This window comes from Chiroxiphia lanceolata, chromosome 1 (genome assembly GCF_009829145.1).
Source record: "Chiroxiphia lanceolata isolate bChiLan1 chromosome 1, bChiLan1.pri, whole genome shotgun sequence".
Lineage (NCBI taxonomy): Eukaryota > Metazoa > Chordata > Aves > Passeriformes > Pipridae > Chiroxiphia > Chiroxiphia lanceolata.
The window spans coordinates 115,691,002-115,715,303 of record NC_045637.1 but is presented as its reverse complement, the minus strand read 5'-3'; the positions used below and the strand labels follow the sequence as shown (position 1 = coordinate 115,715,303).

The window sequence follows — 24,302 nt, the reverse complement described above, 5'->3', positions numbered from 1 at the left end:
GGATGCTGAACATCCATTGGCATTCTCCAGACTTCATGTATGCATGAAAATGCACCGCTTGCTCTTTTACCTGTTTGTTTCTGCAGAATAAACATAGCATAGAGAAGAATTCCTTATACTACACTGTTGTCCTGTGTAGCTATGAAGAATGTTCTCTTATGTCTCCTTTAAAATGAAATTTTTTAAAAATTAGAATCTTAAGTTAGTCTTCTGCAGAACTGCTACTCTCTGGGGAACTCCAGCACAGCAGAAAAAAAGTAATCCTGAATAAATCAGGAGAAAAATACTGTTAATTATTTCACTGCTGTTAGTCTCATGTGCATTTCTGTGGCACTCCTATGTTAGACATTGAAAGTATTAGCATATGTGCCTGCAATCTCAAGAATCCTTTACATTTCAGCAATGAAATTTACAACAATAGGATATGAGGGAATGGAACAAAGTTGCACTGGGAAAGTTCAGATCGGACATTAGGATGGGTGGTTGGATACTGGAACAGGTTCCCCAGGCAAGTGATCAGGGCACAAATCCTGTCAGGAGTTCAAGGAGTGTCTGGATGATGCTCTTATTCATATAGTTTAGTTTTAGGTAGTCCTGTGAGGAGCAAGGAGTTGGACTCAATGATCCTTTAAAATGAGATATATTATGACTCTATGATTTCCTTCAATAGATAACTTTGTAGTAGCTTTTCTAAAAAAAAAGAAGTCCATATTTAGCACACAGCTGCTTCATTACAATTAATTAAGACACTTTTTAGCAGTCTGTGAGATAAATGTCTATACAACTACAACACATTTGTACATTTACAATAAGACTTATTAGATCTTGATGTTAAAATGAGGAGTATTTTCTTTTTCTTTTTCATAAGTTGGTGTGATATTATTTCTACAGCACCAAATCCTGGGACCTTGGGATTAGGACAGAAATTTTTGAATTTGAACACACTTACAAACAAATTTGTCAGACCTCATGGCTGAAAAAGTAATCTGTAAATATGATTCAAGTATACCCTGAGGTTTAGAGATTGAACTATATTTTATTTTGGGAGCGTTGAATCATGATTTTTCAATACTTTGAGCTGGCAGCTGCAAGACACTTGCAAGCTGGAATTCCAATTTAGTGAGTAGCCTATAGAAATATTCAGAATATCATTAGAAATGTTTCAAACTTGAGTCCAATCCATATCAGAAAGTTTACAGAGATAAAAAAAAGCTGGAAATATCGCTGAGGCAACAGGAAGTATAAATTCTTAAAAACCTCTTAATATTCCTATTAGGGGGGAAGGGAGTGGGGTGGGTATATGTTTGTTGTTTTAGAAACCTAACTGCAGTCTCTCAGACTTTAAAATGGTGATTACTGAAAAGACAAGAACAGACCTACTTGATGAAAGTAGTTAATGGTTTTTTGCACTAAAGAATATTTGAGAAAATAAATAACAGGCTAGCAGGTGAAAAATATGAGAAATGCTAGGCTTATGTTGTGGACTATATTGATATGTTTCATATATTTTCTTTCTTGTGTTCTTCATAATTTTCCCACAGAAAAGATATACCATCTCCAGGACAAAGCATTTGCCTAGTTTCACAGACCATTACGTTTTTTTCCATCCCCTGCACTTTTGTGTTAGTAACCACTTATACTGCCTTTTGTGCTGTACTCATGTATTTTACTAAATACATCAGCTTCATCCCTTCAATCCTGTAATGGAAGACTATTAAAACAAAATATACTTCTATGCAGTGAACCTTTTGTTCAGATGTGGTTTTATATGTGGAAAAACATGAGGAAATTGCTGCCATACTTCTACTACTCTTTCATCTGAATGAAGAAAACAGATATGGCCAAAAAAACCTGCTTAGATTAGCTAATGTGTCCCACATACATTTCTTACAGTCCATGCATCCATGCATTATAATAAACCACATACTGCACTAAGTTTAAAGTGAAATTGCAATCACATAAACAGGACAATGATACATTTGGTTTTAGCACATCATAATTAACTTTTTCTTTTTAAATTGACTAGACTGACCTGTTAGAAGAGAAACTGTAATAATCACTTTCCTCTAGAACCTCTTCAATTAGAGTCTACAACAAAAAAGAACTTAATTTCAGTAAATTATCTTCATTAGAAGTAGGGTTCAATCAATTCAGGAGAACCTTGCAGCAACAGGGGGGCGGGGGGGGGGGGGGGAGAAAAAGAAAAGAAAGACAACTGAAATCTCCATCCTTCCCATTTGCCAAAACTTCAGACTTCTGAGCAGTTTACCCTTTCCTGTGTTTCCCAGTCCAATCAAAAGTCAAGAGATTTCAACTCTTTTTAGATTAATCAAAAAGCTGTGAACACAATTGTGAACATTCTAGCTTCTTCTCTCCAGAAACACTGACTGAACATTACAAGCTGCCAATCTGCACTTAGTATAAAGCACTGAGTTCTTCAAACTATCTGAACAAAATGCCATAAATGATACATTTGTGTGAAGATTAACAGAGAATTGTATTTTCTTGAACCAAGGAGAGAAGCAGCTGATGACTCGTTTTCAAAACTGGGGCTTCAAGTGAAATTGTAAGCCCATATTCAAGCAGTATAATTCCCATTGGAGGGATGCCCGAACTTCTGAAACCTGAAAGTCAGTTGAACTACTTGGTTGTATGAACAAGGATATTGATATTAAACTTAAAAACATCTAGTTTTGAAAACATCCACTGGCAACATCTCTGACCTTTGTGTGCAGGAAAGAAATTCCAGTTATGATTTCTGCAGCATGATAACACTTTTACAGTTACAGAAACTGAAGAATATCTCTTGCTGGAAGACCTTTACCCCACCACTGATCAGTGGATGAATCTTTTTGTCTGTTATTCTAATTAGGTTTTCTAATTTGTCACAGTTAAAATTGCTTTATTTTTAAATTTTATTTGCAGAAATTGCACAACCTCTTAACACTTGCTGGAAGAGTTCAACCTAATTCTTTTCTCTATTTAGGTTCCTCTTACTACCTCCAAATGATATCCATGTTACTCAGTGCATTTATGGCGGTGATTTTGGTAAATCATGTAACATTTATTTACGGATGCTTATCAATTCTCCAACCTTCTAACTGCACTTCCTCTTGTTGCTTTTAATAGTTTCTATAACTATTTCCTTCAAGTTGGAAATGCCCAGAATTGCACACAACATTTGAAACATTTTAAATTTGCTACCATTTACATTTTAAATAGAGTATTTCTTCCCTTTTCTTGAGGTTTAAATCCAATAGTTTTAAAGCTAACACCATTTTACATTTGTTGATAACATTTTTGAATAGTTTCATTTATTTCTAGACACTTGAAAATTAGGTTAATTTTATAATAAACATATCCTTTTTCTTACCCTATTTTTGGGCATCCTTTTCTGAAAACATCAACTCAATACACAGTGAGCAGATATTTCTTAGATTTAATGTTATGGGTGAAATACAAGAATTGTTTAATATATAAGTCCCAGCCTGATTTACAGTTTTCAAATTGGCATGAAATCAATAGCTCAGAAAGATGTACTACCAATGTAAACCAAAGTAAACACGAAGTAACCACCTTCCATGAAGCTTAAGCATCTGAGGTTAATTATTACAAAAATCCAGCATTTGGGGTCAGTCTATTTTGTAGCAAACAACGATGCAGAAGGTTCTACAATTCAGCGCAAGTAGGTAACAATCAAATTAGGTCACACAGGAGAATTATGTGAATGATAATAAATCACCTTAGTCATCAAATTTTAGGTACAATAAAATATCTAATAACTGCTTTGTCACTAATTCAGTCTTAGCTTCACAGTCTCCCCCAGTGCACAGATGACAAGGAAGTAATTTTCAGCTCCTTTGCCGATTACAGTGTTCTCAGGAGATTTTGAAGGAACATGTAGAAATTCTGATATTATTGTTAGCTCTTTCTCTGTTGGAGAGCATCCAGCCTGTCATTGGAAAATATGTAGGCACGGTTCTTTAGTCAGGCCATTCTTGCAAATCTGCAGTGGTTTTAAAATGATGACACTAAACTGTTGCTGACACACTATGCAGCCACGGAACAAAGTATGTTATTTTCAAGGCTCTCTGGGACACTGCTTTCTTAAAACTAATGGTTTGAGTAGGAATACATTCCAAAACATGAAAAATACTGAGAAACTATCAACAAATTAAGAAGAGCTTACATAAATTAAGAGCTTACATAAACTCCAGTTGCATTTCCCTCCCTCTTGTCTTTACGAGCTCTGATGAGATGAAGTCTGGTTTTGTGGGCTAGAAGCTTGTGGGTCCTTTCCATTTACAAAAACTGTTCTAATGATGAGACAAAAACTTGAAACCAACCTACAGAAACTACTTACTTAATGAACACCCATATTTGCCAAATAAAAGATATCTAGACAATATTCTAAATGTTTCCTTTTAAAAATTGACTCTTACACTTATATTTTTGTGATACTAATATCAATAGCATAATTCAAATAGAAAAAGGGACAAATTCAATGTAATAAATGGTGTACTACACCTTTTTCATTTCTGATTTCAGATTACAAGGATTGCTCTGCTGACTGAAGAGGGACTTCTTGAACCTCTCAATGATTCTCCTTTTCAAGTTGCATTGCAAAGCTGGAGGAAGCTATATGAAACAAAGAAACAGATGTTTCCACCACTCAGTTACACCTTCCATAAAGGTGACTCATGCAGCAGTACCATTATTGAAAAAAGTATCTACACTTCAAAAAGAAACACTGATATCTAACAGCAAGGTGATAAACAACAGCACAAGACTTGATTTAATAGCATATTATAATAAGGCTCCTTGGTCTGCCCATTCTGTTAGGCTTGGTTTATCATATAATTCAGTTCCTCTAGCGCTGAAGGTAAACACCATAATAACAAGCCTAACATAGGTACGACTAGATTTGCCTCCCTGATCAAAGTGCTAGTATTTGGGACATTTAGGACTTGAGCACAAGTCCTTTGAGGAGAGGCTGAGAGGGCTGAGGCTGTTCAGCCTGGAAAAGAGGAGGCTCAGGGGAGATCTCATCACTCTACAACTCCCTGAAAGGAGGTTGTAGCCAGGTGGGGGTTGGTCTCTTTTCCCAGGCAACTATCAGCAAGACAAGAGGGCACGGTCTTAAGCTGTGCCAGGGGAGGTTTAGGTTAAATGTTAGGAAGAATTTCTTTACAGAGAGGGTAATCAGACATTGGAATGAGCTGCCCAGGGAAGTAGTGGATTCTCCATCCCTGGAGGTTTTTAAGATAAGACAGGATGTGGCACTCAGTGCCATGGTCTAGCAACTGCAGCGGTAGTGGATCAAGGGTTGGACTTGATGATCTCAGAGGTCCCTTCCAACCCAGCTGATTCTATGATTCTATGATTCTATGACATTTTTCTATAGATATAGCCCATCAACCATTAGACTACGGTTGTACGGCTGTAATGAGTCGATTCGGTTGAAATTAATGGAATTTCAAGAAGCTCAGACCTGCATTCAACGTGCATAGAATTGCTTCAACAGGCTCTTTTAAGGTCATTATGGGTGTTGATACAATTCAGAATGTCTCTTTTGCTAGAAGCTACCTGTGGGAAGTAATCTACATTTCACTTGTCTATAAAGCATAACTTATTTTGTATACTTTTCCCCGGTATTTTTTGGTTGAAAAAGAATACATTTTTCATCTACATTTACATTTGTTTAAAAAGTACAAATCATACTTTATAGTGCTTAAAGTCTTTAATATAGAGTTCAAAGGATGTCTCTTCCTTTTCAATATTTTTTTATGCTGCAGCAGTAAATGTAAAGTTTCTACTATTGGGCACTGCAATGACACCAACTCAGTCTGACAACAATTGGATGATATGTTACTACCCTTTTGAAACCATGGTCTATGCTGTTTCTGTATAGTTGCTTATACCTGCAGGCACTGTTTGAAAAACTATGATTTTCTGCCATTTAGTATACACTTTATACTCACATCATTGATATAAATTCATAAAGTGCCACTCCACTGCATTCGGAAGCTTTTTGACTACTTAAGGAGGGTTTGACCACTAACGATTCACACTCAAACACTGACACAGTACACATTATAAAGACATTTATCCCACTGGAACAAATTACTGGTTTTAGACAGCTATAAATCCAGAACAGTTTTATTGGGCCCACAAGAGTCCTGATTTGCTCTGACAAACCAGAGATCAAAGTCACATTCTATGCACAGAAGACTTCGCCAGACAGCTGGTTGCACACAGATTTTTGGTTACAGACAGATACTACTCTCTTTTCATGCAGAAAAGGCCTTACACACATACTTTAAGTCAGGTGTTGAATGTTCCTTAGCCCATAAGCCAGTAAAAAAATTATGCCTTAGGAGGCTTGCAAGATTCGCAAAAAAAAAAAAAAAAAAAAAAAAAAGAAAAAATATAGATTACATACCAGTGCAATCAACTATGTGCAGTTAATGTACCGTGGGCATACTGGGATATACTGAAGCAGAAGTGGTAAAGAACAAGTCCACTGCTTCAGAAACTTGGAGTTGCCTTAGGCACTAGTGTTCAGTTTTAGCTTTTGTTTTAATGAAATCAGCTGTCAGATCAGTTAAAAAAAAAAAAAAAAAAGCCAAGGATTTACATAATGCTTTTTTAAAAGCTTTTTCTTACATTGTTTTCCAGAGATCACTCTGATTCTTGTTCCCATGGAAACTGGGTTGAGAAGGCTGCTGGCAGCCAAGAACTAACAGCCAAGAACTCTCCCTTGCAAACTTCAGTTTAGAATTGTCAGCTGAAATATGTAACGGAGTTTGATAAATCAGCTATATATTATAAAAAATATTTGACCTTAGACTGGTAAGAACACAAACAAGTACAAGAGAAGCATATAGTACAGAGTAAACAAGCACAGGTATGGATCCTGGTTTCTCTGCTTTCCCATTCTAAAACCAAATGACACCAAAAGCATCAAAGTTCTTGCTGCTGCTTCACTGGTCAATTCTGAATCAGTCTGTGAGCTGCTGTTAGTTCGCAGTTATTGGGCATCCACGTTGTGATATCTTCTATTAATTAGTAGGCCACCTGAGAAAACCTTCTTCAACAGAGAGGACAGCAAGCACCTTGGACATACTCCTAATATACCATGTAAAGACTGAACTGCCTCGTTACTGCTAGTCGGAGAAGGAGATAATTTCCAATTATTTTAAATTATGTTTATTTCTTTGTCTCTGATAATTTAATTCCTGCGTTATCTGTTTTGACAAGCTCGACAGCTAAAAAGAATTTTAAAAAGAAAGAAAAGACATGCAAAGCACACTCAAGTTCAGTTATGCTTTCTGTTTTAAACAAAACTGAACAAATTTGGCTCATCAATCTGAAAATCCCTGAGGTGATAAACATCACATGCCAAAGATAAACACTTTATTTTGGAAAACAAAAAGATATTTATTTAAGAATAGCAAGTAGTTGCATGGCAGCCATCTTTCCAGAGAATAAAAAGTTTTCCATCACATTTTTAGTGGAGAGTTCAATGTAGATTTGTATCAGCTCCATTTTTGCTTTGCAATCAGCATGAAATAACTTCACTCTCTTTCATTACAAAGCATTTCAACTTAATTTTAAAATAAGTCTTAAGTTTGAAAAAAGATCTGACATTTAAAACATTTCAAAACATTTAACATATTCAGGATTTGAACTATTGCACTAAAATCCCATGAAAGTATTACTACTTATTGATAATAAAAAAATTTAACTTTGAAGTTATTTAGGAACTATTGCTACAGAAGAGAGCATTTTATATATTCTCCAAGTCAGTATATGATATTGTTACCTTAAATAATCGTATTGCTAGAATGACGGAATGTTGTAAAAATAATTTACTGTACAACTCATTTTTCTGAGGTGAGCCACTGATTTTTTTTCACATGACTCAATTATTGCCATCCTCCACATACTAATATTCAGGGTTAGTCTTTATTTAAATGATATATTTTAAAGCATCCTGCCATCTGCAAAAATGTCAAGTTCTGTTGTTTTTAAAGAACAGTGACTAAATTAGCAGCACTTTGCAGTACCATCATTTTGACAACAGCAAATAACTAAAAAGCATAGAATGTCAGAAGCAACAGTAATGCATAGTTGAGCGATGAAGATAATTTTGTGGAGCTGAATAAGAACCTGCTGAACGGGGTCACTGATCTGACACACCTTCCTTTGTGATACAGCAATTCCTGCTGATGCTATAGATGACAAGAGTAAAATCAGGAGGGCAGCTCATTTTGTTGCCTTAGTACAGTAATAGCACACACTGTTTAAAATCTGTAGATATAAATGCTAATGTTGCTGAATTTCTGTCCTGGCTACTTTAACAAGAAGTAGAAGACAGACATTCACAAACTGAAGTGTCTAGGGACCATCCAGTTCTCAGCCGTGCTATCACAGAAATAGAGAGTTATGGAAAATGTCCCTTTCTGTCACAGAGGGACACGTTTCCAGTAGGATCAGGAAGATGATGATGTCATTGCTGTTACTGGGGGGGTTTTGTGGCCTTTTGGCAGATGTGTTGACAGAGTCAAGTGAAATTCAGTTTGACACTTTTTCCCTAAGTCTTCTCTTAATGATGAGTAAGAGGAAAAGTCTTGCATTTCCCCTGAGTCACTTAGAGAAGAATTTAGATGGTTTTTTCTGGTCAAGGTGACAGTGGAAGCCATGCTGTAATAATCTAAAATACATACCACTGGAAGAGCAATTTGGATTTAGCTCTTTCTGCCTCATTTTCATCTCTCTACCAACTGTTTCAACACTGTTCTATTCAATCCCCAGTCTTGCTGTTATGACCTGTGAATCTTCAGCTTTATTAGGACAGTCAGAAAACCTTTATTTTCTTGGCATGTTATCTTTTTCGCTATTCCCTGTTCTGTGGTATTTGTCTTCTCTTTTCTGTCAATGGCTTGTATAACAAACCAAAAGAAAACAAATCAGTGCCCTTTCTTTTGTGTGTCTTTAGATTTTTTTTCTGAATAAAATATGTTAGAACGATAACAGCAAACAAAATGACTAAGTAGGATATAACATGGATTTCCCTGTATTCAGTGTACAGAACTTTCTCTCTTTTCTCGTATGACAGCAACAATATGACCTAAAAATCTAGGAGGACCATATGTAATGTCTACTTGTAGTGTACAGGTGCTCAAAGACAGCTGGAGACCCAATGTTAAGCTAGGAACTTCAGGAGTACCCTCAAAGTCCATACACTCCAGACTGCTCCAAGTTTCTTGTTGTTGGGTTGTTTTTAAATACAGAAGTATAGCATTATTTGGAGGATGAGGGTACACGTGTGAATAGGCTGCTGAAGACTTGATCAAAGCTTTTAAGACTTTTATCCAAAAGGGAAACATTACTGAAAAAAAGATATTGGATCTACTCAAATTACACACAGAACTGAAAATATCAACAAAGGCTAAAGTATTTGTCTGTAAGTCATGATAGCTCTGATAAATTATGGTTGGATAGTGGGTTTTAACTGTGTTGTTATTATAATGGCACTCTTTAGTAAACAGCACTGAAACTGCAGAAGGTTGACATCAAATTTTGATTTGTACTGCATAATGAAGAATTTTTATATTAAAAGCTGTAAAATAGAACTTAGTATAGACAAAAAGAACTTTTTATGATCAATATCTCAACTGCTCAAAATAATTTTCTTTCAAGTATTATTTAATTCAGACAATATGCACTCTGAAATCACAGCTTAGCAGCTCACAGTATGTGAAGCTTCTCAGTAAGAAAGAAAAGTACCTCAAATAGAAAACTTGTTTCATCAATCACGATGTATAAATACACAATAATTTACAAGGGCTCTATGAAAACTCATTTCTCAGGGGAAATTCTAATTGCATTCAGCAGAAGTTTAGCCAGGATAATGACCATTAAAATGAGATCTTACTGATTTACTATTGGAATTCATATTTTTAAGAAGTACCTTAATGATATTTCAGACAACATACTTGTATGTGAAATGTAATTGTCTCATTTTCTAATATTTTAAAATAGAATTATTAGATAAAACCATAACATTTCATATTGTAAAGATCTGCAACTGGTAGACTATGAAAAAACACTCTATATGCAACAGGAGAATAATGTAATAATGTTTAAAAACTTGGAAATCGTTAGGTTTAATTTAAGTTAAAGTTTTAATTTCTTGCAAGCACAAAATTACCTGGTTGCAATCTTGATCCAAGACTGTCAACATAATCTCTATCATTATTTGGGAAAAAAAAAAAAAGTTTTAATTGTGTTTGGTATCAACGACTGTAAATAAAATAACAGTATTTCCTGACTACGTCGCATGTTTCCTCTAAAGGAAATCTGTCCAAATTCCCTAGTTTTTAATTGTGCATTTTTAAGTTACATAAAGGCTGGCTTACTCTGTGTGTCCAGCATAACTTCTACTAAATAAAAGTTTCTTTCCCTGCTCAGTTTTCAACCTGGAACACACAAAGTCTGTAGAGAGGATTTTAATACTGAAAACTCAATAATCCACCAGATTATGCACTTGTACATGTTTAAGGACCTTTTGGTTAACCCTTCTTATGGATGGAAAACATAAAGAATAATTATTGTTTAGAGGAGAAAAACACGAGTAACAATGCATACAGTACTGGTAAAATGGGGGGAAAAATATTACATCACGAGGATAGCAATATCTCAATGTCAGAAATACAGGTCTACATGTTTCAATGTTAGATCCTGCTCTGTACTCTACACAAACTCTTTCTCAGCTGGCAGATTTCACTAGCTGAAATAAGTAATAAAAAACGAATATGAACAGAGAGGAAACTGAATGAACCAATATGATGTCCTGATGGGTGGCAGCTGTGATAGTCTTAGTACGGCAAGAAATTGTATATATTTTTGTGGCAGTAGGGAAAATTACAGTTTCAAGAAGTAGTTATGAAGATAGATAAGGAGATAGCTTTTCTAATGATTATGTGAGGGACAGAGATTTGTGGACTAGTGAATTTGTACAGAGAGAAAAAGACATGCTTGCTTCAACACAAGCACAAGGAGGCTGCCACTACTGACTGCAACAGGACTAAAGCTGGAAGTGATAAGTGACAGACTGGATGGTGACATGCTAAGAACCACTCTCAAAGTAAAAATAAAATATTGCCTTTGGTTAAAATGGTGGCTGTGGAGAAACACAAGAGAGGAATCAATGCCATCGTTATAAATACTTACATGGCTAAGTTAACGGTGAAAAGAAAAAAATTGTTCAGGAGGTAGATGCAGCCAAGAGTCATTTTGAGGGGTTTTTTCAGATATGAAAGAAAAGCAGAAATAAAGAAACAAAGAACAGAGTCTGTGAGTAAGAGTGGTGCCAAGGAGATCAGAAAAAATAATGGTTGGTCGGGAATGTGTTTGATGCAGTACTAAATAAACAACAGAAGAATAAGGAAGACCTTTAGAAGAGGAAGACGTGACACATTCTGCTTCTTTTATTTCCTTTTCTGAAGTAAATGGGCCTCCAAAATACAAAAAATGGGTTTCTATGTTCGTATAGAAGGTCTAGAGAAGTTCAAAGGGACAAGATCTTACTCTACACTACTACAATATACTCCACACTATCCAATACACAAACACATTTTTGTATGGAAAAACATCTGCTTAAAAACACAAAACCAGAATTTGGCTGACCAAATAACATCGGTTTAGCTGATGTAGCAAAGTCCATTTTTAAAACTATTTATCATGTAATGCTTTTGAGTGCAAGTACCCTCTTACAACATTTTCAAGCAAACGGAGTGTTGTAGGCTGCTACAATATGAATCTGTAATGGTAAGTAAGGAAATGTTTCATGAAGGGAATTGCAGAATTGTTTCACTGTGAATCAAACAACTGGAATTGATCGTAATAGTGATCAATTATATAATTTATATTAAAAATATAAATCACACCTACCTTATCTTTGGTTGTCTTCCAGAACGACTAAAACTTTGTTTAATTATACTGGAAACAAGTACATAAATATTATCTTCTGCTTAAAAAGACCCCAAAACACGCATGTTAATATCTTCTATTTCCCAGACATGGTGTCAAAATAAATTTAAAAAAAACAGTGTTAAGCAAACTCCGAACCCCATTTGACTATCGAGTTACTGTTTGATGTATTGAAGATTTTCCCACATCATAAACTAAAATCTCAGAACTACACAGTATTTTAAGAAACACTTTCAGAATTTCACAGAAACTAACAATACATATTGACTAGATGTCCACAGAAGATTTGCATTCAATTATTACAGTTGCTGCTACCACTCTAACCACAACATTGTTGCTAGTCTGGATAGAGTCCACTTTTTCAGGGGACCTTTAAGGGGTTGTTCCACCAGAGTTTTATTGCCACTGTTCTATCAGCTAACTATTCATATGCAGTAACATCTACGATACCTCACTTCTTGTATAATCCTACTGAATTTAAGACTTTGAAGACCAGTTATTGGTCCAACATCTAATAAGCAATAAAACTGAATGTAAACATTGACATAATTAGTGCACAGTGCCAAAAATGTCTAAAAGGAAGGGTAATGTTATTATTTCTACACTTGGAAAGCATTGCCTTAAATCTTAGTCTTAAGCATTTGCCTTAAAACACTCATGTAAAACCACTCTTTTCATGGTAATTTGGACGTATGAGACCACTCTGTCCTACAAATAGTATCTCATTTTGAATGAGGAATAAGTGCATGTTTAATGAAAAGATAATTCCGCTAACTGAAAGTCTGAATAGTAAGACTAAGATATTCTAGAACAATTTTCCCCTAAAATTTCTGGATTTTAATAAAATTCCCTGCATCTTTGTCTAAATGAGATTTTTTTCCACACTTACTAAGATAGCAAACATTATCATTAAACAAGAACAGAGGCATCTAATCACTCAAATAGAAGATAAGAAAAAAAAAGATTTTATGTCACATTAATACTAGTTTTCCCATTGTTGGTCTTGTTACAGTAGTTATATTAGTTCTAGAGCAACAGTAGAGCAAACACATTTCTAAGAGTCTTAAATCTTTTCGTGTTCAAACATACTTTGTGTTGTACTGTGAAATACAGTACCTCTATTTTTCTTACTTTTCTGATATCCTCTGAATTTTAAAAAAAAAAATCCTGAAGGAGGTTTGCATCTGTCACACTGAAATCACTTTAAAATCAAAAGAAATGATACATTTTTAGGCCAAATCTGTTTCCCTAAAAAGGAGGAACACAGACAGACAGAGAATGAAAGAAAAAGAAACAATTTTATTCCTTGTTAATAGGAATCTGTTGCTTAGGAAAACAGATTCCTTGCTTAGGAAAACAGATATTAAAATTCTGTAGTAGCTAGCATAAAAGACTGTTTGGTAAGAAAAGCTGACCTATGCAATAGCAAATAAACTAGGCCCTCATAGAAGCAAAAGTCCTTCAATTAACCTTTTTACTGAGACAGAAAAATAGGCAAAGACAGTGTCTACTGTCTAGAAAGTAAAGAATGACATGCAAAATATGATTGTGCCTATTCAAGGAACAGATATTTTACCTGCTTAGGATGCAGACACAATAATACAAATACAAAAGTAGAAGCACTGACTGAACCGGAATCACGCTGCTTGGGGTAAGAATTTTGAGTTCCAACTTCAGACACAATAAACACCACAATATATTACGTGAATATATGCATGAAAATTAGTAACAGAAGCCACTTGGCTAGAAAGCTAAGTTTGAATTCTGTGGCAGTAAGTCTGCATTATATGGGAAAACTGTTGTTTAAACATGTCTTAAAATGGCTTTTGGTGGTCTCTTTGCAAACACATGCTTCTTCTTCCCAACACCCCCCACGGTAATGTATCTCAGGAATGTCCTGGGAAGGTGTCCTGAGGTGTTTCCCATTGGTCTTTGTTAACCCCTTCCTGTGATTGGGTGTTCCTGTAAGTTACTTGAGTCTTCTAATTGGTTACTCTGTGAATCCTCCTAAACCCTATAAATGTAACATCCCCAACAATAAACGCTCTCTTGCCTCCTCTCCATGCCCGGTGTGCTGTCTCTGTGCCTGCCATGGGACCACGTGCGTGGGGGGAGGGGAGGGCACCTCTCCCCTCCAGGCTCAGGACCTGAAACCCCTGCTGCTGGAGTTCCCTTTCCCCATCCTTCAAGACATTGGAATGGTTCCTCAGATGGAAATGGAACTAGAACTGGGCCGCCCCACGCCGTGGGTGGGGAAAGGAACCCAGAGAATTCAAGCTCTTTGCTAGAATTTTATAAAACACACATCCCCCCTTTTCCAAGTATTCATACAAAAAATTGGGTTTGAAATACTATACCCTTTGGTTGTTTCAAATAAATGGTCTTTCAAAGGGCTCATATCCAAATTTGCTTGATCAGTTTGATGACTCACCACATTTGACTTGCTAATCTGTCAGTTTACGAGTGTATTTACAAGCACATGATATTTCACACCAGAATCTGTCTCACCACTCACTGCACATGGTAGAGACATAGTATTTTCTGATTCATATACTAAAGTTAGGAAAATACTAATGTTAAAAAACAGAACCAAAAAAACCACAGAAATCATGATGCAGAACATCACTAAACAATAGCAAACATCCTTCAACCCTATTTTTATTGCTTATTATGTTAGAGACTCACTGAGCAGCTACATCAGAGAGAAAAATCTCATCATGTGTTAGTCACTATGAAAACACAGCCAAATAATCTATTCAATAACTAATCACAAGGAGATTCAAACATGTAAAAATCATCGTAACAAACATTCATGTGTATATACACACACGTAACACTAAAGACTTTATTTATAATACTTAGCCTTCTGTGTATGAGTTATGCTAATCATACAAAGCCAGACGAGGAGCAAGAAAAAAGATTAAGATGCAGACAAGTTAACTAACAAGTCACGGAGCACATAGTGCATCCTGATGTTCAGCCCAGGGTTACCCGGACTGTATTTCCTTTTACCGTGGTTACTCCTTTGACAGGGATAGGAAGAGCAAGGTAATATGTTTTGTTCAAATGCCTTGTAAGAGGATATTTCTCAGTTTGAGAGGATCTCAAGGAAAAATGAAATACACATCCTCCATCTCTCTCCTATTTTGTGCCCACTCTTGTTACAATGGGAAAGACACTCAAAAGCCAAAGCTTTTAATTCTCATCAGCCTCTCTATTCTGAATAGCTCTATGAAGATTCCTTGAGGAAATTTAAAAAAAAAAATTAAATGAGGCATAAAGAACTTCTCTGACTGCTACTTTGGTCTTTAATAGCGGATGTAATTAAAGCAACTTCTAAGGTTGTAACTTCTTAACATGCATTGAAGTAAGTGCAAATCATATAAATACCTTTTAATAGGCAGTTTAGTGTTTTGCTCTTGCAGGTACCTAACCATGTAATTTCAAGAGAAGAGTTTATAACACCATATGAGATCAGAAAAACCTGAGGAGATAATAACTTTTGCTTTGGCTTTAACTTTCACTTCAATGTTATCTAAAAAATCTCTGAAAACCCTCTCAAGTTTGATCAGGCCGGTAGGAACACTGAATCAAGATTTCACATCAGCAGAAAACTTCAGTCTATCTCTTTGAACAAAACAGAACCAAAGGATGTGTTTTTTTGAATGACAGCTTAATGATCTTTTCAGGAGAAAGGTCAAATTACCTTTATTTATTCAAAATACTCTTAGTAAGCTGTCCTTTAAACCACTCTGCACTGGAATGGTCAATCCCAAGCACATTAATTAAGCCCTTTTGCAGAGTAAACAACTAAGTTCTTTTCTCACTAGGAAGGACTCCACGTACAGCAACAGAAGTTGACATAAACATACTTTGAACTTAACTCCAACATCATACACGAAAACCGGGTCCCAGCAGATCTTGTTCTAGCTGATATTTTCTGCAAAGACCCATTAGCCCGAGGTCTCAAGAGAAATCTGAATCTTAGATAAATTGATAGGAGCAAGCCTACAAAACACTAAGATTTCCAAAGTTCTTCACAGACAGCCCATTGTGCAAACAGTAGTTTTCTTGATGCAATAATAATTTTCAAGGAATTTCCTAAGCTTTCCCTTCACAATCTAAAGAATCATATATAGCAGATGTCAGACAATCTTATCCTAAAGACTTACAAGACTATCTAATCATGTTATTGAAAGAAGAAATATCCTCTCAAAACATTAAACCCATCAAATGCAACTGTCCTAAGCCAAAAAAAAAAAAAAAAGTTCAGCTCTATGATCACAGAACTTGTAAGATATAAGGTAGTTGACTGCAGATTACTGACTCCAGACAGCAAGCAACATTACTGAATGGGAGTTTTATTTCACATAGTGTTCCTTGTTATCCTCAAAAGTAGTTAAATGTGGAGTTAAGCAATGACCTAAACTCAGAGCCCAATCATTTGCTACATACAACATACAGAGTTCCTATTTTGAGAGCATCCTAGTTCTAGAATCCCCAATTATTCAACTGGATATGAGCATCACCTGCACAAAACTCAAGTCCTGGCACTGTGTAAACATGTTATATTTCTAAAAGCTCAAAGAAAGATACAGGAGACCCCTCCACAGTTACATCACTAGAATATTCTTCAGGCAGATCTGTGGTGTCTTCATTATATGGTAACTCTGAATACTATTGGATTGCAGAAATTCAGGAAAGGAATCCTGAATATCAATGTCTTTGCTTATTGGTCACAAGTTAGATCAAAGGTTATCCCAAACACTGAAAACATAAATTAAATTATGAGGTAACAGAAAAACTTCTAAGAAAGATACAGCAGCACAACAGGACTGTACATTGAGACTTCTTAGCCTTATGAAAAGCTAGTGGCTGAGCAATTCTGAAAGGAATATATTGCATGCTTCATTTTTATTGTGAGGAAGGTCAGAGGATTTCTAATAGGATGTTTTACAACATTTTACACAGTAGTGTCTTTCAATCTATTTAGGATGCTGTCCCAATTGCAATGTAAGTGAACAAGATTAAGGGAAACAAAAACTATTTTGAAGAAAAAGCATTCCCAAACACAGAGTAAATTTTTAAACTCTCACTCAACTGACATACTAGCTCTACTGGACTACTATGCATTAAGATATATCATATATTTTCCTGCTACTTGGTTTTACCAGCAGAAATGAAGGTACAGTTACACTGTAAACGAAAAGCAAGTAAAAACCCCTTAAACGTGTCTAAGTTAAGGTAAAGTTGGGAACTTTGTAATTTTAAAATAAGAAAAAACTGCAGCTAGTAAACTATTATCATCCCATCATTCTTCATTGCTTTTGACTCAGTATGGCCCTACCCTCTGTCAATCTTTCTGTTTTCAAATTAATAGGACTTCAGGTGGGCAAAAAAAATTGCATCTGTCACTACTGCCTCTATGCTTCTGAAATATATAGGATATTGCTTCTGTAGGATTAATCATTTCAAGTACCAGGAATAACTCTTCCAGAATCTACATACCCTGCATTTGGCCATCTTGAGAGTAGTTAAAGGAGTTGGTCGTGTAGAAATACATTGTCTAGACTAAGAAGAATAATCCTTTTCTTAAAGGATAATTGAAAATCAGAGTATGTAAAATTATTGAAAATATTATGACAATAGTGGACTATAAAAAAAGCTTACCCCCATTACACTGTCAAATGCATACCAGCTTCAGTGCCAATGAACAACTCAGCATAACACACAAGATACCGCCCTAGTTTTAAATTAGACTGATCTGCAGTTGCAGATCATGTTTATTCTGAGAATGATGTGATGACAGCATGACTAGACAAATCCTTTCAAGGTCCTCATCAATATACCCATGACTAAAACTCACATCTTCATGTTAGCAGTTTCCAAGTTAGCTAGATGAAAATTGGTCACATTTTCCCCTGCAATGCTGACATGCTTGAAAAAACCATGGCTGACAATGCAAACCCTGTTAGCCATTTATCAGTAACAAATGGAGCATAATCCAAGTAATATCCAATTATCCTGAATTTATAATTATTTTTTTAAAGCTACCTTTTCTTTATCCTTGAAAAGAAGAAACATTTGCCAGCATTAATTACAACCAATATACAACACTGACTTCGACATTAAGTAGACACCAGAGGTGATTTAAGAATATAAGACTACGGAGTTATTTTTCTGAAAAAGCAATCTTGAAGGATCTATATAATAATTAAACTCTATGCTGGGAGAAAAATGAATAATGATTTCTAGAAATGCTGATTAAAGTTACTGCGATTGACAGGAACCGACTGGATCTTTCCACTTAAAATATTTTAATTAAAAATATGGAAACCTGGTACCGTAATATTCAAATATTAGAAAAAGTTGATGTTTTGTTAATGTCCAGATCTCAACCAAGCAAAATAGACTACAAGGAAATCACTACCAGTAATGCTTTGGGTGTGGCAAGTTACAAACTACAAAGATTTCAAATGTCGGTGTACAACGCTGAACTAGCCCACAATTAATTACATTTCTGTGAGACACACAATGAGCTATTCTTCAGTATAAACACAAAATAGAACATTTGTCTCCGCAAGCCGCTTTTCCTCAAGGGATTCCTTTTATGCAGGCCCTCTCCCACAGTTAGACTAGGCTTCCCTGTATCCCGTAGCATTCTCCTGCTACTCTCTTAGCACAAGAAAGCAACAAAGTGCTTTTTAAAATTATTGTTTTTTAAAGAAAACTTTGATAATAATCTCAGGGCTGGCCTGCCACAGGTCCTCCAGCCTTTAGAATGGCAGGCTATCCAGTTATAATTAGCAAATCATATTAATGGATTTTAAATAGAATTATTAAATCATTTATTTACCCTGAGCTAATGGCTAGACATTTCAATTAAAAGCAGTCATATTTCTTCAGTACCTGGGCCAAAATCTGAAAGAAATCCAGCTAGCAAATAGGATTACAAATAGATAAAGTAATGTTTTTCTATGTTTTATGAAGCCTGGGACCTTGTACCAATAATATTTGTTAATCTTCACACGACTACATTCCCTTTACTAAAAAGTACATTTTAAATCATCCACAAATTTTCTTTCAGAACTAAAGGGGATGAATGGAAATCTTAAATTTTGCTCAACTCTAATATCTATCTCTTTTTTCTAGTATAAAATGCTCTTTGATTTTCTCTAATCATAATCTCATCCCATTTAATAGGTACATCATGGTAGCTCACAAGTTTGCAAGTGACTCAAAGCAGTTAGAGCTGGTTTTTTGTTTTTTTCTTTTAAATTTTCATATTTGGAACATAATCAGAAAAAACTGTTACTTAAGATAACACCCAACACAGCTGATGCTTTCCTATTTGCTTACCATAAATAACTATAAGCAGAATTAATGCTCTGTTTTATCACATAATCCTGTTTTAATCATTAAGCCTTCCTTCAATTCCATTCAGCTAATTCATCTAGACAGCTAAAGCTTGCCTCTTTCAACTTTATTTTTCACACTCTTCCATCTGTTTCTTATCAATACTAGTCATCTTAGGGCTTCAAATTTAAAACTACCTTCTTTGTCAAGTTGCCCGATAATATTCCAGCTTTCACAGACGTTACTGCAAAGTACAGTGACAAGTTACACAAAGACTGTGAGATGCAAAATGTATTAAACTGGAAATGGTTGCCACAGAGGCACAGTTATTTTCTTTACTTAGGTAGTTCAGATAGTGAACTTGCAACAAATAATGAAATACCCTAATATTCTGGAATAAACAACTGCTTTGCTGTTAGAAATTAGTGTACACTTAATTCTTAAAGAATATTACCAATAGCAGACTCTTTCAAATTACTTGAACTGGAGCTGCTTGAGTTGTCCAGTATGTCCAGCTCAGCATCTAATTCAGAGAACATACCTGCACATAAAAATCAAAACAAAGAAGCTTTTAATCCACCTCTGACCAGCATCAGCACCCTGATGCTTCTTTTGCTAATGCCTGCCTTTCTCTATAGTCCTGTGATCCTCTACCAGAATTTCTTCATATGTTCCTTCCTCATATTTTCCACATGCAGACTGACAACTGCCAACTGGAAGGTCAGTATTTTCTGAAAACTGACTTTTGCAACTGGTTGCTCCATTGCTGCTACTATGAAGACTCAACTTCTCATAATTTTTCTGACAACAAAGAACAAAAAGGAAATGTTACATATTGTCATTTTCCAGAACTCATTACAAATTCTGAAAATGAAAGTGTCACTTGTGCAAACATGCATAAAAACACTCTTTTTGTTCCCACTTAGCTTCTAGTCCAGGACTGTACAGTAACTGGTTCAGTCACTGATTCTAAATTTAGAACAAAACTTTCAAACCGAAAAAAATTATTTCTAGTCTTTACATAAAAGACATCTTTGTTCTTGATGATAACTTTTTCACAACAAGCATTGAAAGTGAAAAAAATGAAACAAACGCCAGACCAGAAGCAAACACTGAACAAAAACAGAAGACTGGACAAAGACAGTAGGTTCCCAGGTACGAGCATTGGTAGATTTACTCTCTTCCAGCTTAGATAATAAACAGCAGTCCAGTTCTAGACAACGCAAAACCTGCATAACAGCCAAGATGGTAGTAAAATATGAAATTAAATTGATATGATGCCATGTCAGAGACCCCAAGGCTGAACTGACCAAACGCAGAGCTAAGAAAATAAAACATCCAATATAAATTATCTGCCTGTAACATTTAACTGCTGCGTCCTGTTTGTAGCACAAGGTTCTTTAATAAGTTTAAAATTCTGCCTCCGCTGCTGTCAGTGTTTATTGTTTTTCTAGAAAGAATAGAAATCCCTGATCCCAGTTATTGCTTCTATTTTAATGCAACGTATTTTGAAGGAAGATGTTTTATGATCTCTGTATATATTGTTCCAAGTCTTCACATATTAGTTCTGTTGTGTGTAAATAAATTCATGTTTCTTTTTACCCTATCTTGTCAGAGCAAAGCGTGATAAAGGAGGACAGGAGATAAATTATACGAATATATCAGATTAAACAAATTAGTATCTTTAATATTAATTTCAGGAGATAATACATTCCTAAATACTTGTATTTTGACCAAGTTTGCCTAAGACAATTTGTTCTTTATCTAAGTCAACTTCTTTCAAAGTTTTCCCCAAGAAGTATTTTGACCTTATCAGGAAAGAGCAGAGTGGGTGCCCTAGAAAACCTTTCTCCTCAGAAACCTAACTGCACCCCTCAGCACTGACTATACACTGTCTGTGTAATAGGTCTGCTTCAATTACTTCCCCATCTTTGGTTCTACTCCCAAATCTATAACTTAACTTGTAAGAGATGGATGGTCAAGCCTTTCTCCTTAAATTCAGGTGGGAAAAGATCATTTTATACTCAAGTACTGGACTGAGCTTTTGTCCAAGATGTCACAATAGCAGTGACTGGAGTGTAGCACAGCATGACAATCACTAATGATGACTCTCTAGTTCACTTGAAGAGAGCAGTCTAGTGCTGGAATATGAGCACACATCGTACCCTGAACAGTCAGAGCACAGTTACTGAAAAGAACCAACTCACCTGTTTTACATCAAAGAAAACAAAGTCAAGACAGAGAAGGGTCAAATTGCACGGACATTTCAAACTTAAATCTCCTTTCCACATTTACAGGACTGAACCTCATACTCAAAAGACTAAGAAGTTAACAATAACTTCTAAATCAGGTGGAGTAGAAGAAAAAAAAATATCAAAAAGACAGCTATTACCAACTGGTTTCAGATATAGCAGCCCATCAAGATGGGAAACTTGTTCGAAATGCGTGAATTGAATTCCACAGACCTCATGATAAAAATAATTGTCAGACCTGCTATAGAAACTGATCAGAGATCAGTGAAACATATTCTAAAGCCTTAAAGCAGCTATATAAACTGTAAAGCTATAACCTGTCTATACATAAAATCTGGTCCATTTACATAACAGCTGAACATAGAAAACTATAGTATTCATTAGTAATCTGAGAGTAATAAATACATTTGCTGTGTATATTTTGCTCCACCTAGAAAATAGCTAATAAGTTTCAAAAATGAGATTATATACTGCTTTTTTTTTTTTTTTTGAGTAGGACAACTGGATGATTTAGAGGGACAAAAGCACCCCGACTAGAGGAGGCTGCGATGCAAGTTCAATGATTTTGGTCACCATTGGAGGGAGAACATAAGGATCTACATATGGACATAATTTTATGAGAAGAGGATGGAGAAACTTTTCTCCAACACATTGAAGTAATCATTTTCATATGCCTCAAAGTCTCAGACATACTTCTTTCAGATAAGTAGAAAGACAGATACTTATCTTTTGAAGAAATCTATGAAACGGTGGCATACTCAAAACATCACAAACATTCAAAGAGGAGTTTGAATGTTTAGGTTGATACATATTCATTTGAACTATGCTCATACCTACACTTGATTCTAGAGTTCCAGTATTTTACAAATCTTTATGGAGGTTCCATCAGTTGATTCAGTTTATTTTCACATTTTTGTAATAAACTAGTGTCTCAGTTTCCCCATGCATTAGATTGATTGCCACTTTTGTTGAAACAAACTCTGCCTTCTAGTACAAACAAACACAGTTGAAAACAAAAACTAAGGGGAAAAAAGTCCCTCTGCAAAAAAAATGTTCAAATAATGAACCAATTAATATTTTTTTCCAGCATTCATCTATCTTTATTACTGAGCAAAAGCATCTCTGGAAACTTGTGTCCTAGCCATGAAGAAAAAATTCTATCTTCATCCATATCCTGTACGCTTATCTCTTCATTGGTCATCATTACTACTGTAAAATCAAGTTATACCTAATTTTTGGACAAGTGAAGCCTAAATTGCTCTTCTTGACTTCCAGTAAACATCTAAAAAAATCTAAAAAAACTAAGTAGAATAAAGATATCGATCTTTTGTTTAGCTCTGTTTTGCCATATTACTGTCCAGAAGAATTAACTTTTCTATCTTCAAGAAATACAGAGCTCTCTAGTGGCATTTGCAAACAGTGTTTAATTAATCTTCTTTATTTGAGACATTTACAATTACAGCATTATGCTAATCAATTGAATTTCTATTTCAAGAAAAAAAACAGAACTATTTCCACTATTAAACTATTTGTAAAAACCTACAAGTTAGCGATAAAATGAATAATAGCTGACATGAAATTTCAGGGGAAAAAACATCGTAAAACAATGTATTTTTTTCAGTAAGAGCGTAACAGCTCTTCTGCATTAGGAACAAGAAGTAGATGTTATATATAAGAGTTTTAGCAAGGCTTTTGACAATGTTTTTCATGACATCTTACAAGAAAGCTAGGGAAGTGTGACCTAGACAAAATCACGATCAGTTGGCTGTATAATTGACCATAAAAATTGTACTCAACTTGGTAAGCGCTTCGAGTGTTTGTTACACTGAAAATGGGTAGCGAGCACAATTTTTCAGGATCCTTTTTGACCTTGTTCCAAAACTACTCAATGGTGTCACTGAATTACAATGATAATCTGAATAATGGATAGATAGAGTGCCTGTTAAAGGTGCCTAGACTGCGATACATTCCCATCATATATCATACTGCAGCATATACATCATACACAGAGCTGTGTCAGTGAAACTGACAATAGGTGTCAAAGGAAGTTCTGAGAAGCTGCAGAAACTAAAAGAACTTACGAAGTTTAAATAGAGAGAAACCAAAGTTCTATGAGCAATGGGGAACAACTGTACGAATGCACAGACTGGGGAAAGACCGGTCAGACAGAAGCTGTGCAGAAGATATGGGGATTTTGATGGATGAGAAACAGAATATGACTCAACAACACCATGCTGTTATGAAAAGGTGAACATCATACTGGGATGTATAAAGAATAATTCTGAAGAATTGTTTATTCTTTCTAGTTGATACCAATAAGATTCTCAGTTGGAGTAATTAGGTACAATTTTGAACACTACACTTAAAATTATATCAATCTTACTTTTTAAATCGTGTTTTGTAGACCTCTGATTGTTCTCATTTCTTTCTTTTCCTGTCTCTCCACATTTTTTATTATTCAGTCCGTATTAAAACAAAAAAAATCACAGAGAGGGGAACCAACATAAAAGAGAAAGACATAACTTTTACATATTTCCACTGTCAGGAGGACAATTTCAGTAATCAAGTGTTCAACTATTGCATCTATCTGGGATTCTGAAGAGAGAAATAAGTGTTCATACACAATGTAACTGGTCTGAATGTGCTCAGCAAATGCAGTGTTCTGGGGATATTCTGGACTTAGTGCTCTCAGAGTGC

The 24,302-nt window shown here is 35.3% G+C and overlaps 1 protein-coding gene across 1 annotated transcript in view; it reads right to left on the bottom strand.

The window, feature by feature from the left end:
• The window catches only part of NEK10 (NIMA related kinase 10), an 88,574-nt gene that overhangs the window by 10,339 nt on the left and 53,933 nt on the right, over positions 1–24,302 (bottom strand). The window contains 4 exon segments of the mRNA XM_032687334.1: positions 8,203–8,234; positions 10,217–10,254; positions 11,959–12,007; positions 19,980–20,154. Coding sequence (XP_032543225.1) covers positions 8,203–8,234; positions 10,217–10,254; positions 11,959–12,007; positions 19,980–20,154 — 294 coding nt within the window.